Here is a 25,849-nt window from a genome sequence, read left to right as displayed (position 1 = left end):
TACATATAACTTATTGTTAGTTAATAGAGCTTACTAGATTCTCAATAAGCTCTCCGTGCACACAGCACTAAGACCACACGTAACTGACCTACACTTCACTGGTAATTTAATTAACACCAGGGGTATGTTAACAAAATGTGTTCATTGTCCAAGGTTTTTAAAATCAAGGAGAAAGAAAGCCAAAATTTATCACATATAAACAGACTTGGATTTCTTTTTTATTTTTGATCTGATTTAAAAATTTTTAAATACAATATGTATTGGTTAAACTGTTGCTACACAAAATCCTGATGAATGTCAGAATCGATGTTTATGACTCAAGAGCAGACCAAGAATATCAGAAATGACCAGGGAAACTATGGTTTAAAAAGTCACCTTGGAGGAAGGGGAAATGCAAGGGAGAATAGATATTTTGGAGGCAGATGAAATGCAGATATGGAAGTAGGACTCCCTTTATACTTCAGTTGTCAATGGCACTGGTAACCGTCCCCCAAGGGATGACAAAATGAAATAATAGATCTGCCACCTCCAGGCGCCTGCCAGTTACTACCTCACTACTGATTATTGTTGCAAACTATTAAATAATTTAAGAATTTAAATAATCAATAAAAGACTATCAAATTTTCTTTGTGTTTTTGGGTCTATGTAGGAGGTGGGGCAGTATAGGATGAAAGAGGGCCAAGGAAGAGGAAAGCAATGTGGAAGAGCAAACAGCATACTACAGTTGTTTTATAATGTAACTTTTTTCTCAAATAATTAGATCATCCACTGGTTTTGAATTTTTATTTACGCATGTATTTATTTATTTATTAGGTGGATACCTTTATGGTGAAGGGATTTGAATTTAGCTTTTAAATTGGAATTTTTCAAACACCAAAACCCCAGCTGGCAAAGATGAAATACTTAACATTAAGAAAGTCTTTTTGATGATTGCCTTTGTGAAGCCAGGATAACAATTTTCAAGACATGTTTTGTTCGTTTTCACCTAAGAAGGTGCTATTAGGCTACTTTTGGTGACTCAATTCCTATACTCTCAAGACAGGGCTGGCATTAGTTACACAGACTCTGTGCTGGGTTCTGCCCCTTCCTGGAGAAGCCATGGCCAAGTTCTCAGTGAGTGCTCACAGAGGGCATGGTTCAGTGGCTAGGCATGCACATTTGCATTTGTTGTTGACAACTGTCAGCTTCAACCTCCTTCTCCTCACAACCCCGTCTAAATGGGATTTGTAATCCTCCTTCCCACCCACTCTCTTCACTCCCTGGGGCAAGAATGTTGACTCCTGCTCTCCGTCACCTGTCAGGATCCATCCTCCTGTCACTGGCTTATATGGACACGTCAGCCCACCGTCACGTGACCGCAGGCTGCTAAAAACAGCTCCGGCACCCACTCCAAACCAGGGCCTGAAACAATGTCCTCCACCGAGAGAAACGTAAAGGACACTTGATCACACAATCCCTGGAATAGTATCCAGGAAACACTTGCTGGAGCCACTCGCAGCACCCTTCCCTGGCAGCACACTTGGGGACAGCGAGGAGATGAGCGCATCTCTGAATTACAAATCTTTTTCCAAAGAGCAGCAGACCATGGATAACTTAGAGAAGCAACTCATCTGTCCCATCTGCTTAGAGATGTTCACGAAACCTGTGGTCATTCTCCCTTGTCAGCACAACCTGTGTAGGAAATGTGCCAGTGATATTTTCCAGGTAGGTTTGTTTGGAATTTGGTTGAGGGGAGGGGGTGGAAAAGATTCCCTCCTCTTGGAATCAAGTGCTTAACATTGAGGTGAAATCCTTTACAAAACTTTATAAGGTTGCCGGGCGCGGTGGCTCACGCCTGTAATCCCAGCACTTTGGGAGGCTGAGGCCAGTGGATCACCTGAGGTCAGGCATTCGAGACCAGGCTGGCCAAACTGGCAAAACCCCATCTCCACTAAAAATACAAAAAAAAAAAAAATTAGCTGGGCATGGTGGCGGGCACCTATAATCTCAGGTACTTGGGAGGATGAGGCAAGAGAATTGCCTGAACCCAGGAGGCAGAGATTGCAGTGAGCCGAGATCATGCCATTGCACTCCGGCCTGGGCAACGAAGCGAGACTCTGTCTCAAAAAAAGAAAAACAAACAAACAAACAAAAAAACTTTATAAAGTTGCATTTACTTTCAAGAAAAACACATTTCTTTTAATGATTTGGTTCGTGTCCTCTTTACTCCCAAATCTAGTTTTATTTGAATACTAAGAATCATATTTTTTTTTAAATCAAACCATTTAATGTGTTTCAAAACTATAAATGAGTAACTGCTGAAGACATGAGTGTGGAGTTTCTGGCTGGAGCTTTTGGTTCTGAAAGTGGTGGACGGAAAAGCACCTTATGTGGACAATGGTATATTTGCAGATGACTGTGGACAAGGTCTGACCCTGTGTTTCAGGACCACTTGCTGAGAAAGCCCTGAGGGATGATCTTATGGCAAGCTTAAAGTAGAAGTTCATGTTGTAGTAGCAGAGAGTGAAAATAAGTCTCAGAGAAGCTGCTTGTGGCATTACCCAATTCCTTTTTTCTTACTTGGCAAGAACAGGCCTCTAACCCGTATTTGCCCACAAGAGGAGGCACCACCATGGCATCAGGGGGCCGATTCCGCTGCCCATCCTGTAGACATGAAGTGGTTTTGGATAGACATGGGGTATATGGACTTCAGAGGAACCTGCTGGTGGAAAATATCATTGACATCTACAAGCAGGAGTCCACCAGGTAACACTCTTCCACTCTTCCATGTGTCAAGCCCATCTGAAACTTGTTTTTGTTTATTTGTTTTAATGGGTTGCTACACTGAATGCTTGTTTATCAATCACAGACTGTTTTATGGAAAAATGTTTTTCCAAGTCAGTCCTTCCCAGTGAGAGTGAGAGTTGCTCACAGCAGGAGAGAGGGGAGTTGGTGCCCATGCTTTTGTATCAATTTAAGAAAGAAGTGACTCATTAACACTAATCCATTCCAGATGGTGATGCTGAAAGAGACATACTGCTGTCCCCCTCTACCTTAAAGCCTGGTATTACATCCATTTTACACATTTTGCACTTCACACGTCCTTTGTAGCTCCAGATCCCTGCAAAGCAAAGAAAAAAAAAAATCTAGTAAAAACTTAATAGAAAATTAATAGAAATGGCATCTTCCAAAGTAGCCCAGTTCCTAGTTCAGACAGTCTTGCCTTAAAATTGTTTGGATGATAATAATAAAAACAAAATCCTCTAACATAGGTTAGTAAATACATAGCATGTATTTACTCTAAGGGAAGTCACAAAGCAAGGCAAAACCCTGGCCTTTAGGGGCTTAAACTTCAGAGCCATGAAGAAAAAAAAGATGAAATTCAGGTTATGTTTCCCTATTCCTTATACTGTATTTACTGCATTGTCAGCATTCACTTGTTGATTGTGAATAGCATTGTGATAGCATTATACATCTATCCATTCATTTTTAAAAAATAACAAAAAAGGCTTCTTATTCACCAAACCACATTGGCTATAGAATTCCTTTCCTAGACACAATGCTGCGGGAAGCCTGTTCCTAGAAGGCACGGTGTGAAGAGCCCCTTTTCAATTGTGTGCAGGTCAGTCCAGTCCACAAAGCTTGATAGCAATATTGAGACCATCTAGAAATGGCCTCATTATGATTCCATTAGGGGACATGTATTTATGGAACATCTGCAGAGCTCTAAGAGGCTTGTGCTTTTGGAAGGAAAGCTGTTCTATAAATCTAACATAATTATTATAATTATTATAGCTATTAATTTCTGCTAAAGATCCAAAACTAAATTAGACAGTACCAGGATCTAGATGGGTTTGGGGAAGAATTGCTGATGACATATTGCAGAGATTGCAGCTGGCTGTTTCCCTTGCTTCCAAAGTCTCTTGACAAGAACAAAAGTACTATTGCTGTTGCTGTTACTTTACAGATTTGATCTCATTGTATTTCACTACTTTAAAATACAAATACACACTTGTCTCTTAAAAACTTAACCAGCCAATTAAAACCCAATTAATTATGAGATTGATGCAAAAGTAATCGGGATTTTTGCAATTACTTTTCATGGCCAAAACAGCAATTACTTTTCCACCAACCTAATATTAAGAGAGTTTATATAACAAGAGTTTCAGTGCTAGTCCGGTGCCTTGCACAGAATAGTTGCTCCATAAATCCCAGCTGATTAAGCAATACCACAAATATTCTTACATAACAAGTTTCAGAGCTAGTACAGTGCCTTGCACAGAATAGTTGCCCCATAAATCCCAGCTGATTAAGCAACACCACAAATATTCTTACATGTTCTATTTATTGCAATAAATTTATGTTTTGTTACTTGTCACAGTGGGAACTTGAGACATGAAAAAATAGCAATACTTGTTAGGAAATCCAGAGAAGAGATGTTAAAACTTGCAGTATTAGTAAAACTACAAAACACATCTTCACCTTAACTGTGAAGTTGGCTTCGTGCAGCTGCCAAAAATAGTACCCAGGGCTGGGAAGTAAATTGCGTAAAAGCAATTAACCAAATTTCCAACAATAAAGCTCATAGTTGAGTGGAATAGGGATGCTTTTGTGATTTTCTGTGATTTTGTTATGCTGTTTTTTCTTGAACTTGAGACTTGCCTGTGAGACAATTTTACTTGGTAGCAAAACCACAAGTTGCACAGAGCACTTGGCCACATGTCTGGGAGGAAATGCAGGTGTCCCCTGGGGGCAGGCAGCCTTACTAGACCAGAACCTTGAGCCTCAGGGTACATTAGGTAACGCTGGAATGACCTTGGATATACAGAGTGAGAAGAGTTCAGCTGTGACTATTGGAAGGGGGTGGGGGGGCGGTGACCAATCACAGACTGGGATGCTATTGGTCAACTCTGACCTCCTCCAGAAAGGCTGGAGACTGTAAGTCTCCACAAAACCTAGCATTCTTTTTTTTTCTTTTTCTTTTTTTTGAGATGGAGTCTAGCTTTGTCGCCCAGGCTGGAGTGCAGTGGCGTGATCTTGGCTCACTGCAAGCTCTGCCTCCCGGGTTCACGCCATTCTCCTGTCTCAGCTTCCCAAGTAGCTGGGACTACAGGCGCCTGCCACCACGCCCAGCTAATTTTTTTGTATTTTTAGTAGAGATGGGGTTTCACCATGTTAGCCAGAATAGTCTTGATCTCCTGACCTCGTGATCCACCCCCCTCAGCCTCCCAAAGTGCTGGGATTACAGGCATGAGCCACCGCGCCAAGCCAAAACCTGGCATTCTTATCCAGAATTCTGCATGGTGCCAGACTAGCCACAGCTGGGAGTGGGAGATGGTAAGAGAAGGTACTATTTTGGCTAATATTAATAATTAATATAATAATAATTAACTTTAAAATATAACAATTAAAACTACTATGTGCTATGTGCCAGACACTGTTCAGGGTGCCTAACGCATGAATCATGTGCAGTTCTTTAATTCTCACAATAATCCTGTGAAGTGTTGATTATTATAATTACTACTACCCTATTAAAGTTTTTAGTTTCTTAAAGTAATCAACATGCACAATTTTTAAAATTCATTACTACTAGGCCTCTGAAGAGAAATGCTGTCTCCACTCTGTTCTCTCTTTACCTACCCCCAAGCCTCATTCCCCAGAGTCAACCACTTTTAATTCTTTTAGCTGTTTTTCTGCTATTTATCACCAACGACATGTGCATACTACTGGTATGCTCCTATTCTTTGATTTTTCAACTTTAGACATTTTCTATTGACTTTCCACTGTAGACGATTAGGACTGAGCCCTCACATGGCTGGGCTTTACCCTCTACTTGGGAATTATTTTACTCTCCCCTGGGTCGAACCCCTTGCTCCCTGGATTCCAGGTCTCCTTGTTTGGTGGCTTACTCTCTTGTTTCTATGGAGCACATCCTCAAGTAATCTCTTAAAATGTGCACAAAGTCCTCCTCTTTTCAGCCTCTCCCACTCCATCACCACCTACTTCCGCCTTCAGGACTCCTGGCTCCTGCAGTTCCAGAGCCTTTCCAGGGTTTCATAGCTCAAGTCAGCTTGCTTATTGTAAGCTTCTCACTGCAGGAATGTAACAGAACTAAGATGCAACTCAAGTAGGTCATGTCCCTTCATCCAGATGTTCCTAATTTCCAACATTTGATTGACATTTCTCTTCTGCTGTCATCTGTGCTCACTTTTTGTCCTTATTGATTTATGCCCTTTTATTTCCTTATCCTCATTTCACTGGGATTTCAGCAGAATAAATGCATAAATACATACATACATATATAAATACATAAATAAATACATGCTTGTGTTCATTCTGCCACGTTTAATTAGAAGACCCTTAATCCGATTTTTGATACGAGTAAAAACTGAGACCAAAAGAGGTTAAGTAACTTGTCTAAGACCACATGGCCACTACATGGAGAAGCTGAGCTGGAATGAAGCTTTAAGATCAGTTTGGCCAGGCACAGTGGCTCACGCCTGTAATCCCAGCACTTTGGGAGGCTGAGGTGGACAGATCACCTGAGGTCAGGAGTTTGAGACCAGCCTGACCAACATGGTGAAACCCCACCTGTACTAAATACAAGAAAAATTAGCCAGGTGTGGTGGCAGGCGCCTGTAATCCCAGCAACTTGTGAGACTGAGGCAAGAGAAACGCTTGAACCTGGGAGGTGGAGGCTGCAGTGAGCCGAGATTGAGCCATTGCCCTCCGGCCTGGGCGATGAGGAAAACTCCATCTCAAAAAAAATATCAGTTTGACTACAAAGTTACTACTCGAATTGCCTCACCAAGACCAGATGCCCACTCCTCAGGAAACTCTAGGGTGGCCCCGGGAACCTCAGGGACCAGAGACAGCAGGCTATATGCTCCTCAGTCTAGCCTACACTGAACGGTGAGGGGCCACAGCCAATATTTAGCACTGGGCCCTGACCACAGCTATGAGCTTGGCTGATCTCACCTCATAAACATGTATTTATGTCTTTCTTTTACATGCCAAATCTGTCCCAAGGCTGTTACATGTTTGAAGTTGTACAGAGGTTTCATTATACGCTCATCTACGAGTGAGTGGTGCCTCTGGGGCTGGGCTACCACCTAAATAAGAAAAACCCAGTGAGGAATATGCGAAATCGTTCTCAGTGTATACAGCACCATGAAAAAAATAAATAAATTGAATCACAAACAAAACTAAATGGCTGTTTTCACATTTTCAATATTTGCGTATACTGCATAGACCCGTGCTCTATGACGCTATCTCTGGTCACAGCCGTTGATATCAGAACAGCATGTGGGACCCAAGCTGCCCACTCTTGCTTAGCCCACATTAATAATAAGGTGGAGATACCTAGGAGGGAAGGGTTTAGAGGGGAAGAAGCCTTTGACCAGGCAGAGACCAACTTGCCAGTCCAAACCCCAGAGAGCACTGTCATTTATTAAAGGAGTAATCAGGATGTGGTCTGGTCTCTTCCTCTGCCACTCAGGAGTGCCAGGTGATCCCAGGCTTTCCCCATATTTGCTATGCCTTCTCCAGCTGGGTGGTGTTACAGTAGAGCACAGGGAATCCTGTCCATTAATAGGTCAGATTCCCTTTCATTGTCTCACTCATTTGTGCAACAAATATTTACAGAGCCAGTGCCTCTGTGCAAGGCACTGTTCCAAGTACTGGAGATGCAGCAAAAAGGAAGACTCATCATGGCCCCTGCCCTTATGGAGCTGATATTCTAGTGGAGGAAACAGACAGACCTGAGAGGAGGATAATTTTCTCAATTGTGGAGTTGACTTTCCTTATTTGAGTTCCAAATAATGTGGTCAAATCAGAAGGTCATAGACTTCATGGAAAGCATATTGCTGCAAGACCAGACAGAAATTCCTTTTGCAACAATCACATTCTAAAATTTTGAAACTGGAAGTCCATGCAATTTTCTTACAAGACCCAGGGCTTCTCCCAATGTTTAGCCTAATCTCAAGTAATTGACGTCCACCTAGCAACTTATAAAGGAACATTAGCGTCTTACAGAGGCACATCAGCATGTTCTCAGCCTTTCTCTGAGTTCTGGGTCTGCAGCTACAAGATACCAAACATCAAAAACGATGGGTTTCAAACACTTCTATTCATGATTCACAGTAGGAAGTGCATTTTACATTGTGACCACTTACATATATGGATGGATATATATACACATACATGTACATACGTATATACACACATACACAAACACACACACAAACACACATGTACTTTTGTTTCAGTCACATATATACACACGTACACCTGAAACAAAAGTTTCAAACAGCAATACTTATTCTTACTACAGGTAATTCACAGTATTTGCTATTCCATTCTATTGTTATTTTAACAATGCAGATCATAGCTCCCTAAATTGATTTCATGGCTCATAAAAACCTGTAGTTTTTAAAAATTGGATCTGTATAGCAACAAAAAAAAATGTAGTCCCAAATCTAAGATGTTGCTAAATAACTACGTGTTTGGAAATTTGAAGAAAGCTTCTGGATTTGGATTTGAATTTTTTGAATACTTCTGAAAACTATTAGCAGCCTCAGTCATTAGATAGGATATATCAGAATTCCTGGGGTTTATATAAGAAGGTACACCCGCACTTGCCTCTCATGCACAGTTGCATCCAACCAGTACTTGAATTAATAATCAGAAGATTTCGGTTCCATGTGAGCCACATCTATCCTCATTCCTTCAGGTGAAAAGGGTCTTTCCTGGGGCCAGAGGCTGGAGGGGGGCGATCTAGCTCCTCCTAAAAGCTGGTGCAAACTTGACTTTTAGTTCATCAACAACTTCCTGTTCTTGGTCCATAATGGGAAAGTATCCCTTGAGAAACTCGTGAGCATATAGACACAGTGCTGGACCACGTTCCTGATGGCTCACCAGGGTTTGATATTCAACTTTCAGGAATTTCACTAGCAGATTCTTAGACCTTAAATAACTTAAAATCGGCCATGTGGAAATACACCATGGAAATGGGCAAATGGTACAAATCAGGATCTCCACGTCTCTGTCCCTACCCCAAGCAGGTTGTTAGAGATTTGCCAGCACTCCCCTGCTACACCTGCAGGGAAGCTGAATTTGGTGGGCTCTGAGCATGTGAAAGGGCCCCTGGGGGTCTTCTGGAATAGAGTTGCTGGGCATACAGGGACGAGAAGGAATTTGCAAGGCAGAGCAACATCAGTTCTGCCTTGATGAGAGTGCCTCAGTGAGAGCTGATGGACATTTATCTGCCTACCTCCTCCCAGGCCAGAAAAGAAGTCGGACCAGCCCATGTGCGAGGAGCATGAAGAGGAGCGCATCAACATCTACTGTCTGAACTGCGAAGTACCCACCTGCTCTCTGTGCAAGGTGTTTGGTGCACACAAGGACTGCCAGGTGGCTCCCCTCACTCATGTGTTCCAGAGACAGAAGGTAACAGAGTTGCTCCCTCCCTCCCGCAACCCCTCCCCATCTCCACACCTCAGGGCCTTCCTGGGGCCAGTGTGAGTGGCTCCCTGCGGTGGAGGAGGAAGCCCAAGCCACGCAGGGCCATGGGACACTGGAGGGCACACAAGGTCTGCAGGAAGACGTGCACAGTTGTGCACGAGGCACACACCAAATTCCCTGGACGGTGGGGGGAAAGGCGAGACAGGGCAGGGGTGCCCAGGTTCAGGAAGGGGTGCAGAACGGCAGGATCCCTGTTTTTGTGCCCTTTTGAGGTTGCTGAAGATGAGCAATGTTAGGGGACCCAGCAAAAGCTCAAACTGCTCAAGATTATGTGAAGTTTAGACTGCAGATAAGAAAAGGACGGCTTTTTACCCTAGTCACAGAATACTTTTCTTCATCCACCCATGAAAGGTTTCTTTGGCCTTCCTCAATGCCTTTTATCCCGCACTCTTAGTGAGGGAGGGTTACATTAATGACATGCAGTTACAGAACAGCTTTAAAACACAGACTTGTGCTGGCCCTCCTGTCACCAGGGCCAGTTGCCTAAAAGCCCCTCTGAGTGTGGTGCCTCTCCCTGACCCCAGGGCCTCAGCCATAGCTCCCTAATTCTGAGCAGACAGAAAAACAGTGTCTCCCTCTACACATTACCAGCCTGCCAACCTGGTTTCATTCACGAGCAGGTCAGAATTTATCCATCTGGTGCAGATAAAAGTGGAGTTGGGTACTCCAATAGGCGCAGCCACTCCGGGCACTGAGAACTTGAGCAGTTCCACCTCTCAGTTTCTTTCATTTAGAATCATCAGTTCCACATTTGATCAGTGTTTCATTGTGAAGATCTGTGCTGGAATCAAATTTGGAAGCAAAACTCTTGGGCAACACCAATTACAACTAGTGGCCACTAAGTCCTAAAGAAGCAGATTTTGCAAATTATCCACAACATTTGTTTATTTTTGAAGCCAGTTACAATTTATTCCCCCTTCTCTTCTGCCCACCTCCCCCAAAGCATAGCATGATAGAACTGGATGGTAGCTGTTTCACACTCCTTCCTTCAGAGCCTGGAGACTCATGTGAGAAGGACAGAAGAACAGACTGGTGGGACCCTCACCCTTGCTCCCGTTTGGCCAAAGCAGCTTCACCTCCATATTAGCTTTCACTTGAAGAAGGTTCTGCAGCTTTAAAATATTTTATAATCACTATTCTGGTCCAATCTCCTTCTAAATGTGAGAAAATTAGGGTCAAAATTGAATATATGTTTTGCCCAATATCACAGAGAAGTTGGGGGTAGAGTTGGACCAAGCGCATGGGTCTCCCAAGTGCCCCTCCAGTGCTCCTGGTGGCTCCATCAGCCAGTCTTGGGAAGGGGGTAAATAGGAACAATAGAATCTCTTCCTAAGTCAAAAGAGCAAAGGAATTTCAAAGTTGACATTTCTCCCCTAGAACTAGTTCTTTGTTTCAGTGTGAAGTTTGTAATGACTTAGTCTAATGTGTGAGTGTTTGTGTCTGTATACACTACATTCTTATGCCCATAATAAGTATTTGTTGAATAAATGAGTATTTACTATATACATTTCCCAAGCAAAATTAACCCTTAGTTCCACTAGGTAAATAATTCCATTTGGGTCCCTGAAGTCACATATTGGTCTCCATGCCATTTATAAACAATACTTAGAATTCTTTAGCTTGAACATGTTGATCTCAATATTAAGACTGATGAAAACTGTGAAACCTTTCCCTGCACAAAAGAATTCATACACAAAGGTTTGCTTGCAATATCAGGAGGTCCACAGGCCTCCCTGTTAGTCCTTAGGGGTTGCGTGGATCCTAAATTAAGAACCTGTAAAGACAATGTTATGACCAATTCACAGTCGGGGTGACGAGGAAACCCCTAAGATATTGGGTTCATGTTTTCTCTTCCTTAGTCTGAGCTCAGTGATGGCATCGCCATCCTCGTGGGCAGCAACGATCGAGTCCAGGGAGTGATCAGCCAGCTGGAAGACACCTGCAAAACTATCGAGGTGAGTCAGGTGACTCCCACAGTATCTCAACCAAGCCTGCAACACCCGGGGGTTTATGACTTCCTCAGTGCCACACTAGACATCCCTATTCTGACCTTTCATTCTTTACTTCTAGAATGGCCTCCTTCCTGATATGTCTCTGAAATACTGACCTCCTGCACAGAAAGAGACATTACCACATGAGTCACTGAGGCAGATGTTACCACAATTACTAGGGCTGTTGTTGCATGTGTTGTTCTTTTTTCCTTTTGAAAGATTAGCTACAAGAAAAATAAATCCCCCATCATGGAAATCAGTGTTGTTGCTATTACAGCAAACTTTTTTGGTGGAAATCCAAACTGTCTTAGGAAATGCTCATCGGTGCTTTAGACAGTCATAGGCAGGTTTGAGCTGCACTTCTCTGCTCTTACAGCAGTGCTGTGAAGTGGCCATAAGGAGGAGAAAGATCTGCCTAGCTGTAGTTAGAGAATGGCTCAGTGGCTGGGAGCACATGGAGGCCAGAGTTCGAGCTCATTCATCTCCACTTGCCCTCTGCCTGGCCCAATGCCTGGCACATAATCAATACAAAAAGAAAAAAAAATCTTGCTGAATGAAGAGACGAGTGGCCAGTTGTTGAGCTCATATTTGAGCTTGCCGTATAATAAATAGAGCAAATCTACTTGTCCCTCAAGATGAAATATAAAGTATGTCATTACCGGAGGCCTTTAAGGTGTGGAAGCCTAAAGAGAGTTAGCTATGTGACAGGTATCTTTTCAGGAATTGAAGATTCACTGACTAGTTACATCCATGCTGCTCTGGGGCAGGTGCAAGACACCTGGGTTCAAGTCCAGGCCCTGGCTCTGTAACTGGAGCAGTCCATTACAGTCTCCCTGCTCTAAGATTTAGGGTCATTGTTTTTGTAGTTGAACCTCTTTGCAGAGGGTGGAGGTATAATGCTGTTCAGTTCATGACATATAGTTCTCATTGCTGTGTGCAAGCCTCTCTTGTTATCTATTTATTTCCCGTTATCCTCATTTCCCACTCTTGTTCTCCTCCCCATAGATTGCCACTCTAACATGTTTGATGTTCTGTTTGTATTCTTATAAAATATGTGTTGTGTTATATACATGTCTTTTAATTTTATAAATGGTATTATGTGGTATTTTTCATTCTGCTTCTTACTTTTTAAAAACTAAGCATTATGTTTTTGGGGTTTTTGTTTGTTTTTTGTGATGGAGTCTCACACTGTCACACAGGCTGGAGTGCAATGGCATGATCTTGGCTCACTGCAACCTCCGCCTCCCAGGTTCAAGTGATTCTCCTGCCTCAGCCTCCTGAGTAGCTGGGATTACAGGCTCCCGCCACCATGCCCAGCTAATTTCTTGTATGTTTAGTAGAGGTGGGCTCTCATTCTGTTGGCCAGGCTGGTCTCAAACTCCTGACATCCTGATCTGCCCACCTCGGACTCCCAAAGCGCTGGGATCACAGGCGTGAGCCACCACGCCCAGCCAGCATTATGTTCTTAAGATCCGTTCACGTTGCTACAAGGAGATTCAGTTCCTCAGTTTTCTCCTCTGTAAAAATGGGGCAATCATGGTACCTACCTTATAGAGTTACTATGAATAATTAAATAAGCAGAAGCAAAATGCTTAGCACAGTGCCTGGCATGTGGTGAGTGTTCAATAAATACTATTCTTATTATTTTATCATTAGAAAGGCAAGTTCTATTGAAAGCTAAAGGCCATTTTCTAAATGAGGGCTTTAGGACATTAGCTATACTTATCTCATTTTAAATTTGCACATTATTAAAATCAATCTCATTTCTTCTCCACACTCGTATTCCTGAAAAGATCCATGATAAATCTGGGATCCATTTATAGAAGGAAAGTTTTCTCTTGGTGAAGAGCCAAAAGAGATTAGGAAACAGACAGTACAAACTTTTTTCTTTGTACTTATTTACAGTAAAGGCAAAATACAATTCGGTCATAACACCGTGAATCAGCACTCCAGGGTAGTACCAAGCTGAGTCCTGAGTTTATAAATAGGAGCATGTTGCTTGCGGGTGAGCGAGGTAATCTCAGGGCTTTACTGGAGATGTCTGTTGGAAGGAACAGGCTTTCTGTCTGGGATGGAGAAGCTGGAGAATGCACAGGAGAAGAGCCCTGGGGGGGTCCATCTGGGCCTTGAGCAATTTGATTCTTGAGCAAATGCAAATGATTGGGGCTCCCTTTAGCCGGCATCAGAGGACACTGAGCGGGCCGCAGAGATTTGACAACAGGTTTTCTTCATAGAAGCCGATCAGGGGCATGGTAGGAAGTGCTGTTTTTATTCACCAAAATGACAAGAAGGAACAGGTTTGAAGTTAAATCAGCAGAAGGGATTAGTGCAGATGTCACGAAGAACGTTCTGGCAGGGAAGGGCAGGATCATTACCCCCATTCTTATTGGCAATACAATTCATTGAACATGACACACTTTTCTAATAAGTATTTTCACAGGTGGCTAGGGGAGGGTATGTAATCATTCCCTGCAAGACTTTACGATGAGGCTGCAAATTATCAGGAGTCTTAAAAGTCCATCCTTTTACCTGTTTATTTCATTTCTTTCATTTATTTCATACCTGTTTTTATAAGATGAAAAAACAGCAAGTATACATTCTTATTTATTGTTTAGGAGTCGTGCACCATGTAACATTTTGGTCAATGATGAACTGCATATATGATGGAGGTCTCATAAGATTATAATATCATATTTTTACTGTACCTTTTCTATGTTTAGATATGCTTAGATGCACAAATACCATGTATTACATTTTCCCATAGTATTCAGTACTGTAACATGCTGCATAGGTTTGTGGCCTGGGAGCAATAGATTGTGCTATACAACCTAAGTGAGCAGTAGGCTCTGCCATGTAGGTTTGTGTAAGTACATTCTGTGATGCTCACACAATGGAACTGCCTAAGGATGCCCTTCTCAGAACATACTAGTTAAGCAACCCATGACTGTGGATATTTACATACAGCCTCCTATACATTCATGGGGAGAAATTAGGAATGAAAAACACCAAAAGTTTAAGGGCAGTGAATACTGGGACTGCAGGTGATTTTCACTGCCTCCCTTATATATTCCTGTATTCACATTTTTATAAAGTACGTCTGACATTTTTAATAACCAGCAAAATAAAGAATGAGTGAATATGACTCACATGAGCATAGTTCTTTCAGATCAGTTTAGGTGGCTCATCTGGAGATGTAGAGATTGTCTCAAAACCCCATGGAGGTCTCCAACTTTATGAATCCCTCTTGACACATTAACCTTGGTTTGAAGCATCCCTGAGGACAGGGGCGCTTCCAGATGGCCACCCTGTGCATCTGTCATCACTGGGGCGATCTCCCAGAGCCAGTTCCATATCAGTGGACAAAGCCCAGAGGCTCAGCTTCTTGCCAGCCTGCAAGGCAGGACAACATGGAGCAAACCAGTCTTTGGCTTGCAGTGAAATGGTCCTAGCTTGAGAGCCGGGTGGATTATCTACCGGAGTCAGGGCCACAGAGCTCTTGTGTCTCCGGTTCTGCCCGGAGTTCGTTTCCCTTTCTGGCTTTGCTCACCACCTGCCCAGAAACATTTTCTGAGAAGCTATGAGTGGTTCCTGGCCAGGGGGTGGAAAGCTGTTGTTAAAGAATTCTCTTTTCTGATTGGTGAAGAGCTCCTTAGGGATGGGAAATGAAGTAGTCCCTGGGGTGGGTATTATCCTTCCATAATTACACAGCCTCTCCCTGCCTGGGGCCCTGACACCTGCCCCAGAGCCCTTTGGTGGCTGTGCCTTCCTTGCACATGTCTAATTTTGTCCTAATCACGTAATGTCGCACAGGACTGGCCTGGAGAGGCACCTGTCCCAGGACCAGCCCTGAAGCAATGCTGAGCTTAGGGTAAATTACACTGTGGACTCCTTGTTATCCTTTAAGAATAATGTCTGCAGTTAACATGAATTTACAGTGATAATGAAGAAGGATTTGAGAATGCCTATAGTTGCAAAAGGGTGGTCTGAAAGCGGGAGTGGCATTTTCCTTCCATGCTGTGGGCTGATGGTGAATGATCTGAGCTGTGAGTCTTTTTACCTCTGCTTCTTGAGAGTGGCTTGGCCTAAGACGTTCCCTGAACTCCGGACTGCAGGTTGATGGAGGGCTTCTGGGCTGTTCCATGAGCCCAGCATGATCTGAAGGTTCACTTGCCTTTCTAGGCCTGGAGATGTTCTGGGACGGAATGGAGCTGGATGGGGGGCTGCCTGTAGGAATGGAAATGTCCACTGGGGAGCTCTCTGCTTCCAGGGAAACATGCTTGACTTTCATTCCTCATCCCTAGAGAACATAGTCTACCTCTTGTAAACTTTACCAATGGCACTTATCCTATGTCACTGGATACTTAAGGGCACAGGCTGTTAATACTGGCCATCCCAAAGGCAGGCTGGCAGGCCTAGAAACATCCCTGTTTTGTATGGCCTGTCTAGTGGAAACTGTTCCAAGTAAATAATAAATATTTGATATTGAGCATTTTCAATCTCTGAAAAACAACAACTTGAATAAAACCCTCCAATGATTTTGCAGTGATTACATATTCATTGTATTTCCAAAACAGTGATTTTACCCAAAATGACCTTTTCTAATCTCTGAGACATTGTCCATGCCATTACAAATATGAAGTATGAATATAATTGAATTGTTTAAATAGCATGCTAGAATTTTAAAGGCAATATAACATATATTTAAAAGAAGAGATTTCAGAGTTTGAGTTTTAGTTCTGTTGCTTAATTACACGACATTGGGCACGTTACTTAAGCTTCCTGTCCCTTGGCTTCCTCAGCGTTACAGTGGGGATGATAATACCTTCTTCACAGCATTGTCATGACGACGAAGTTTAAATAAGAGATACATGCCAGGGGCTTGGCAAATGTCACCTTACAGCCTCAGAGTCAGCTTGGAAAGCACACACTTATTCTGATGATGTGATCCAATAGGAACCTCTAGAGATTCTGGAGCATCTTTTAAATGGTGTCAGAAGACTATCAGGTCCTAGTTAATTGTGATGGCAGGACTGAGTAACTCCCTCTAGAGGGACATGTTGAGAATGAAGAGCTAGACATGACTTCCGTTCTTTGTCTAAGAGGCTTTGTGGCAACTGGAAATATTGGCAACCAAGGGAGACTGAGCCTCTTCTGGGAAACGTGGTGACTACCCACAGCAGACCAGAGTGAGATAAACATCTACTCAGCCTGACAAGTGGCTTTCGCTGAACCATGGGGCTCCAGTCAGAACAGGCCCACCTGGCCCTCAGCCCTTATAGCATCTACTCAAGAAGATTCTAAATGATCTGGCCTAGCCCAGAAAAACCAAAATGCCAAGAGCCCCAAGAGTAAGTGTTAGAATTCCCTCAAATTACGACATAATTATCCTTCGAACATGGAGCGGCAACAGAAAGTAGTAGAAAAGGGCCTGAGTTTGGAAGACCCGAGATCCACAGCCACTGAATGGAGTTGTTTGCTGAGCACTACACAAAGGGGCCAGCTGGTGGAGGGCTGAATCCCAGCCTGGGTGCCCGGAAGTTGGTGTCGCTGTAGTTTATCTGTTCCCTTTCTAGGGACATCCTAGTCTGTACTCATGGGACTTCTCCAAGTGCTTGTAACTGGAGCTTCATGAATGAAAGGCTGGATTTGATTTTCTTGGAAGGAACTTCTTACTTTAATGTAGTTCTTCTTTCAGTATTGTTAATCTACAGGCTGCTTTTTTTTCTTTTTTGGAGGGTTGGTGGCAGGAAATCCTGTTTGCTTATTGAAAGGAATTTTGAAGTTCCTTATTTCAAATGAAGGTATAGCTGTAACAAGTATGTCTTGATGAATGTTGGAGGAATGTGGTGGAGATATGAATGGGCCTAATCAAGCCACAGTTGCTCAGTGACAAGTGGTGGGTCTAAGAGCTTATCTTCAGCTCTATTTTGGTCACAGAGCTGTGTTCCTTACATGGTAAGAGCAGTGGTCATTGTTGCCTTAGGTTTTTTTCCTATTGTGGCCATGGAACATGTGCAAGCTAGTGCCAAGCTTTCAGGGCTAGGACATGTAATGTATATCTTAATGCTGTCAATGACACAAGACTTGCCAGGAACAGAGGGAGGCACATCATAGCCTAATGACTCTCTGAAACTTCTTCACATTTACCTGAAATTAGAGAGTCTTGGAACTGTAGAGTCAGAAGGGACCTTAGCAATTATATAATTCAATCTTTCACTGTACAAATACAAACATACTAACAACTGTCCTGAAGTTCAATGGTTTCCCAAAGGTTGCATAGCTATATTTTACTGGTTTCTTGGTTTTTGGGTTTGTTTGTTTTTTTTTTTAACACTGAATGAAGCAGAAGCTTGGAATATCCACTTCAATGCCTATTTCTTTGGAACAGAACAAAATTGAAGCTTCTGCATGAAGGTTGAATATTTCTAGATGCAAATCACATTTTATTCATTCATTCATGCATCCATTCATTCATTCTTTCTTTCTTTCAATCTATATTTCTCAAGTGTGCATTGTGTGCCATGTTCTGTACACATAATGCTGGGAACTAGTGATGAGCTAAACATTAAAGGTTCTGTTCACGGGCATTTTTTATTCTAATAGAGGAGTTAGGCAGTAATCAAATGAACAACAAGATCATTTTAGAGAGTGATAATTACTTGAGAGAAAAGTGAACCAATAAAAATCTAGCCATTTAAAACAGTGGTATGACGGTGCTTTGCTTGGAAGGCTGTCTTCTCTTTTAATGTAAGGTCATCTATTGTTGATTTTTCTTTCCATGATAGGTTCTCTTTGCAGTTGCATATTTTGTTTTTCTGATTATGACTAAAATATAAAGGTGGCTAGAAATTGGAGTCTGCCAATTTTAACATTTCCATGATGGCAACAGTTCAACAATGGCTTTAGATCAATGTTAAATGTTACCTACTCACTTCTAAGGAAACAACCAAATGACCATTTGATTTTTTTTTTCTCTACATCCAGAAATGTTGGCATTGGTTAGAAACAAATATCCCACCCATCATCATCTTACCATTTCAATATGGGAAGGATGATCTTCACTTTATAAAATCATCCCCTTTTGGTATATTGCACCCACACTGCATTCTCCCTAGAGATGGGATGAATTTTATTTTCATTAAAATATTATAGACAACTTTAATTTGGTTCTCCCAAGAAGCCAAGAAATATAACTGTCCTAGCAGACCCAGGAGGAAGGCTGTGCAGCAGCCAGAGGCTTTGCATCAGAGTATGCCCGGAGGCCAATACCTACTTCATTTATGGTGGAGGTATACTTCACTTGCTAAGCACACTCACACAGGTGCACACACACAGAGGATGTAGCAACCACAGACATCAAAAGGAAGAAAATGGAGACTATTTGAAAAGATAAACTCGAAATCTCAAAAAGTATATATCTTGATTGAATTACTGTCCAGAGAAGAGGGGAGGTATATGGCTCCAAATTGGTCTTAAAGATACATACCTTTTTACTCAAGTAAATGAAAAAGTACGCTAAAAGCAAGGAGCAATCTTTGAGATGGGGAAGTTTTTGTGGAGAAGAGACAAATATGGTTGCTATCATGCTTTTGTAGGTAACAGTCCTTTAAAGTGTTCTGTCTGCAGACGTTTTCACAATGCAAAAGTCCACATTTTTTCCTATTCCATTTTTCAGGCTGCTAGAAAGTCACTGCTGAAAGTGTTGAGATTCACATTAACAAAGGCACAGTAGGTACTGAAATTCACAGTCATCACTGTCAGTAGCTAGGTGGCCTCTGAGAACTTTTTTTTTCATGGCACATATCTGTTCCCTCATCAGCTTAGAGGGCAAATTGATAACCTGAGGTGCTTATTGTTCCCTGACTTTCACAGCACTTTGATGGTCTTGAAGCCAAGAAAGATTAGGGGGCACCTAAGTTAGTCTCTCATGTGTGGGTTCTACCTCAAAGAGTGTGAAAAAATAGGAGACTTTATTTCATGGAGTATTTCACATTTGAATATGACATTAGGTTAACCTGAACATTTTGAGTTAATTTCTAAAAGTCTGTAAGTTCCAATTTCATAATTCCAAGGAAGAGGCATGTATTTTTGCCATTTCAGAAACAGATTTATCTAACTCTTACCATTTTTTGCATAGAATAATATTAAAAGCTAATTAAACAAGAGAAAAATGTTTTTTCCATTAGGAACTAGAAAATATAATAATTTTACGTTTATCATTTATAATGCTTTTTTTTCTTCATTATTCTCCAGAACAATGGAAAATTATGGCAGGTTATTAGATCATACAATGCCAGGTACAAAGTGAGTAGTTGGTGAATTTTGTTGAAAGAACTAGTGAATATAATTCTGAAACAATTTAAGATGCCTTGCCTTTAAATAACCTACCTTAAGCATAGTGAATTTGGGTTTGGTTTTTTTTTCTCTTTTGGAGGTGGAGTCTCACTTTGTCACCCAGGCTGGAGCGCAATGGCACAATCTCGGCTCACTGCAGCCTCCACCTCCTGCCTCAGCCTCCCAAATAGCTGGAATTACAGGCGCGTACCACCATGCCCAGCTAATTTCTTGTATTTTAGCAGAGACGGGGTTTCACCGTATTGCCCAGGCTGGTCTCGAACTCCTGAGCTCAGGCAATCTGCCTGCCTCGGCCTCCCAAAGTGCTAGGATTACAGGCGTAAGCCATTGCGCCCAGCCAGTACATTTGTTAAAAGGCATATTTTCCATTTACAAGCACTTCATATAATTTTTAAAAGTTACTTAAAATATGGGCCCAGCTGGGTGTGGTGAGAGTAGCAATGACCCAGGAATTCAAAGACCTTGACTGTAGGCCAGGCACCAATAATAAATGGTAGGATGGCCTTGAGAAAGTGACAGCTCTGCTGGGTTTCAGTTTCCACATGAATGACATGATTGATTTGGAGCAGGTTACTTCTAATATTCCATGCGGCTTCAAAATTCCACAACTGAATAATTCAGATTAAGGAATTTAGAGCTAAATTTAATAGACACTGATCCAGTACCAATATATGCCAGGTAATATTATAAGCACTTTACAAAGTATTTAATGATATAATAATTTTAATAAAGCATAGACCGCATATGGGGTAGCATTTCCTGCACTATAAAGTATAAACAAATGATAGTAATTTTACTAACATTCAATGTAAGTTATTTAAAAAAAAAGAATAGAAATAAAATAATGCTTGGAATTGGAAGTAATATAGGAATGAAATTAGTTATACCATTTAAACTGGCAAAAAAATTATATGGTCAAAATAAGTGATTTAATCTTTATTTGACTTGAGAGAGTACACTAGATTACACATGACTTCGCATCTATCTCATTGTAAATGACTTGGCTGCCATAAACTTGAATGTTCTCACGTATTAAATCACATAGGAGAAAATTTTTGTGAATCAAAGACTTTCTACCTGCATTACATCTTAATATAATACTCATTATATTATAAATGTTTTAAGTGCACAACTCATTTGGGAGAAACAAGCTGGAAACCATTATATGATCACAGTAGAGCTTCTAAATATCAGAGAGGCTTATTTCATGTGTACAGTGGCCACCTGGTTGCCTGAAGGTTGGAACAAAAGATAATACAGTGAAAGAGAGTTTGATTGGAAAGCTACTAATAGGTTTCAGTTTCTAGGCCTGGTTGAACAGTCCGACTCTCAAGCTAAAGGGCTGGAAATGAGGGCAAATTTGTCAAGCCAGGCAATTTCCACATCTTGACATGCTGCATGGGCCCTTGTTCCATTACTTTGACAACTGCCAGGACTTCAAGCATTTTCATCCCCTCCCCAACCTCCTTTACTCCTATTCCTCCTTAAGGTCAAGCTCAAGCACTAATTCCTCTAAGAAACTCTTCCTGAGTCAACATTTCTGGCTCCCCTCAAAGTTCCTCCACCTACACAAAGGGTTGGACAAAGATTCCATAAATGCTTCTAAAGCATCTTGTATAAATCTCTAAAATATTTACATTATTCAGCCTACCATATTGAATTACATTATTGGTCTATAGTCTTTCTCAGTGAACTGTGAGCTCCTTGAGAATAGGAACTATGTTAATTCTTTTTTGGATCCCCAGAGTCTTGACACAAATGACATGCATTGTTTGTTAAATCCATGAATTAATGGGTGGATGACAGTGGTAAGGCATTTACTATTAAAATAGTTGGCACCACTGGATCTCCATGCGTTATAATTTGGTTAGGAACTGTGATGAGAATAGACTGTGTTCCAAGGAAGGCAGTGGAGTAAGGGATGTATTTCTTGCACATTTGCAGGGTATCTTCATAATCAACAATTTGGTTTAGGTCATTCTCCCCCACTCCGTACTGAGAATAGTAGAGAAGTTGAGAGGAAATGAAACACATTTAAAAAAAAAATCTATTCCGCCAGGAGTGGTGGCTCACACCTGTAATCCCAGCACTTTGGGAGGCCGAGGAGGGTGGATCATGAGGTCAGGAGTTTGAGACCAGCCTGACCAACACAGTGAAACCCCGTCTTTACTAAAAATACAAAAATTAGCCAGGCAAGGTGGCATGTGCCTGTAATCCCAGCTACTCAGAAGCCTGAGGCAGGAGAATCACTTGAACCCGGGAGGCGGAGGTTGCAGTGAGCCAAGATCGCGCCATTGCACTCCTGCATGGGTGACAGAGCATGACTCTATCTCAAAAAAAAAAAAAAAATACAAAACGCAAAATCTATTCAACAGATATTTACTGAACAGCTACTATCCAAGGTGCTCTGTGTCCTAGGCAGACCCAGATTCTACCCTCAAGAAAAATATAGTTTAGATATTTAAGAAATTCACATAAAGGAAGAAAGCAATACATGACATAAAAGACTTCAATGTTTACCAAAATGAAAGAATATGTGATAAAGACTATAGAATGGTCAGAGATGTCAGAAATAAATTTGCTGGATTCCCGAGAAGCTCTCACTGTGCGGGAGAGCTAGGTTAGATCATTATGGCTCACAACCTGCTCTCAGCTATAAAGGCCCTGGACCCAGAGATGGTCAAGTCCACGGAGATTGGCATACATGCACACCAAGCTTACCAGGGATTGAAAAACCAAAAGGCCAATGACTAGAGGAACTGGATAATTAATTATCATTTAAAGATGGGCCCGGAGTAAAGGGATCTGGATGGTACTAGAGATACTTCAGCCACACAACACAAATGTGCAAGCCAGACTTCCAACACAGCCTTTCTCTCCAAGAGCATAGACCAGATGCAGTATTTCCCATTCTTAGGCAGTATTGGATAAATAGAGGATCTGGTAGATACAGATATATGCTATCAATGGTAACTATTATGAGATTTCAGAAAGTTAAAAGTTGCATTCAGCCATAAACATCAAGGGATGCTTATTGAAGAAATGGTAGTCTGACAATGTCTTTGAGATTGCTTAGAGTTTGCAGTGGTGACTTGGGGAAGAACACTGTAGACAGAGGGGAAAGCATGAACAAAGAAAGTGAGTGGTTTATTTTTGCTGGAATTCAGGGTATACAATGGAGGATAGTAGAATATTATGAAAGAAATTGGAACCAGATCATGGAGGGATCTTGAAAGCTAGTTATGAAGTTTAAGTGTTATTCTTTGTGTAATAGGGAGTCATTATAGAAAAAAACATGATTAAGGCTGGGCACGGTGGCTCATGCCAGTAATCCCAGCACTTTGGGAGGCTGAGGTGGGCGGATCACTTTAGGTCAGGAGTTCAAGACCGGCCTGGCCAATGTGGTGAAACCCCATCTCTACTAAAAATTCAAAAATTAGCTGGGCGTGGTGGCAGGTGCCTGTAATTCTAGCTACTCGGGATGCTGAGGCAGGAGAATTGCCTGAACCTGGGAGGCGGAGGTTGCAATGAGCCGAGATCGCACCACTGCACTCTAGCGTGGGCAACAGAGCTAGATTCTGTCTCAAAAAAGAAAGAAAGGAAAGAACAAAAAACATGATTAGAACTGTACTCTGAGAAAATTAACTTGGTTGCAGTGTGTGAGTTGGCTGGGAGGAGGGAATCCTAGCTGCAGAGGTCCTTGGGAAGCTACAAAATCTATATAGGAGGACTGAAACTAGGACAATATTGGCATAGGTGGAGCAGAAAGAGACTTGAAGGTACAAACCAAGAAGTATCATAGCATTTTCCTTGCATGCACACACATGCACCCACACTCCAAAGCAAAATATAACTTATAACCTATGTAACCCGAATATAATATAGAAGAAAATAATTCTTTATTTCTATGAAATTCTCCATTTATAAGGAACAGAAGATTGGAAAACCATTGATTCATGTAGCCAATTTAACTGATTTTTAGATAGTCTAAATATCAAATTTGTTAAAAATGGAATTTCCAAAGCACCAACATAGTGGGTATCCATACCTAAATGGACATCTTCAGGGAAAAGAAAAAAATATCCTACATAAGTAAATGTTCTTCTTTCCCAGGATAACTAGGTGATTTCTCCAAATCGACTTTGTTTCAAATACTTTCTAACATTAGCTAACCCAACTAATAGGAATGTTGCAGAAAACAGAAACAGGAGCTTTGTGAGAAGTTTGATTACCTGTACGGCATTTTGGAGGAGAGGAAGAATGAAATGACCCAAGTCATTACCCGAACCCAAGAGGAGAAACTGGAACGTGTCCGTGCTCTGATCAAAAAGTATTCTGATCATTTGGAGAACGTCTCAAAGTTGGTTGAGTCAGGAATTCAGTTTATGGATGAGCCAGAAATGGCAGTGTTTCTGCAGGTAAGTCTCTTTTTGGCACCAAAGTAACAACCCAAAAGGTGGGTGCTGGAAAATTAGTTATCACATTTTTATTATTTTATGTACATTTCAGTTTTTGTTTATTTTACCAACTAAAATACAAACCCCATATGCTTATATATTAATCTATTTAAACAACTTAAAAAGCATGCCTATGATACTGCTCAAATCTAATAGGGTTCTGTTATAAGACAGCAGTTATGACATTTAGAAACTAAGCTATGAGATTCTCAGAGTCAACAAAGGAAATAATTGTCTTACCACTGTCTTTTATGGAAATAATTTAAGTAAGACTATCTTTTGTTTGCTTTCACAGAATGCCAAAACCCTGCTACAAAAGTAAGAACTTTTTATTTTATGTAAAAATGCATATTTTCACCTTTACCCAACGCTACCCAATTTTAAACAGTGACAGAAAGTGGCAACTTGTCTTTGTTGCAGAATCTCGGAAGCATCAAAGGCATTTCAGATGGAGAAAATAGAACATGGCTATGAGAACATGAACCACTTCACAGTCAACCTCAATAGGGAAGAAAAGATAATACGTGAAATTGATTTTTACAGAGGTTTGTTATTCTTTTGACCATTTGGCTGAAGCTGCAGGTGTGTGAAAGCTGCCGAAGAGTTGGGTGGGAGGAAAGCAGGGATTCAGAATCACCTCCAGAATCAATGTCAACAACTTTACAAGGATCATATCCAACGTGAAGCTCTATTTCATTACAGGATCACATCGTTTGTTGACAGTGTTTATTTAGCTTTGCATATATGGTGCCTTTTTTTTTTTTTTTTGATAGACTCTCACTCTGTCGCCCAGCCTAGAGTGCAATGGCACGATCTTGGCTCGCTGCAACCTCCACCTCCTGGGTTCAAGTGATTCTCCCGCCTCAGCCTCCTGAGTAGCTGGGATTACAGGCACCTGCCACCACACCCGTCTAATTTTTGTATTATTAGAGAGGTAGGGTTTTGCCATGTTGGCCAGGCTGGTCTCGAACTTCTGACCTCAGGTGATCCACCTGCCTCGGCCTCCCAAAGTGCTGGGATTATAGAAGTGAGCCACCATGCCCGGCCTGGTGCCTATTTTAATGTCAGGTTGGGTATTTGACTCTGGATAAGCAAATGCTTCATAATTGATAATGATGATATCTCAACTTCAATCCTATGCACAGTGTTAGCCAAAATAATGTAAAGTGTCAGCAGGAGCAAGGTTAAAGATGAGATAAAAACAATACATATGAGGCATGTGGGATAGATATTGCAGCACATCAACTTAATCAAACTTTAGGGGACAAGAACAGTAACAACTCATAGAATAAGTCACAACCTGAACATCAACCTGGGTCTGTGTGATCAGTTATACTCCCTGAGCTATAACCCCATTCCTACCTTTTGGCCCAGAAATCCCATTTCTGAAATTTTATCCTGATTAAATAATTGAAAAGCGAAAAATAATCTTGGAGCTGACTAAAACTTTGATCACCTTGACTCATGCTAGCCCACCTAGACGATCACACCCCTCAGCTAGACCACTAGACCACTAGTAATGCTATGAGGCTGCACCAACATCCA

The 25,849-nt window shown here is 41.6% G+C and overlaps 1 protein-coding gene across 4 annotated transcripts in view; it reads left to right on the top strand.

The window, feature by feature from the left end:
- Positions 1 to 1,163: 1,163 nt before the first annotated feature.
- Positions 1,164 to 25,849, top strand: part of TRIM55 (tripartite motif containing 55) — a 49,504-nt gene continuing 24,818 nt past the window's right edge. For 2 of the 4 annotated variants that reach the window (XM_003274801.3, XM_003274802.3), the window contains exons 1-7: positions 1,311 to 1,704; positions 2,573 to 2,745; positions 9,261 to 9,426; positions 11,361 to 11,456; positions 24,032 to 24,265; positions 24,600 to 24,622; positions 24,725 to 24,849. In XM_003274801.3, the coding sequence (XP_003274849.1) occupies positions 1,537 to 1,704; positions 2,573 to 2,745; positions 9,261 to 9,426; positions 11,361 to 11,456; positions 24,032 to 24,265; positions 24,600 to 24,622; positions 24,725 to 24,849 (985 nt within the window). In that variant the 5' untranslated portion in view covers positions 1,311 to 1,536. Of the gene's footprint in view, positions 1,705 to 2,572; positions 2,746 to 9,260; positions 9,427 to 11,360; positions 11,457 to 24,031; positions 24,266 to 24,599; positions 24,623 to 24,724; positions 24,850 to 25,849 lie in introns of all 4 variants that reach the window. The other 2 variants (XM_003274800.3, XM_003274803.3) reach the window with 2 other exon arrangements.

Source organism: Nomascus leucogenys, chromosome 16 (genome assembly GCF_006542625.1).
Source record: "Nomascus leucogenys isolate Asia chromosome 16, Asia_NLE_v1, whole genome shotgun sequence".
Taxonomy (NCBI): domain Eukaryota; kingdom Metazoa; phylum Chordata; class Mammalia; order Primates; family Hylobatidae; genus Nomascus; species Nomascus leucogenys.
The sequence above is the reverse complement of the archived record's forward strand: the minus strand, read 5'-3'. Positions and strand labels throughout refer to the sequence as shown.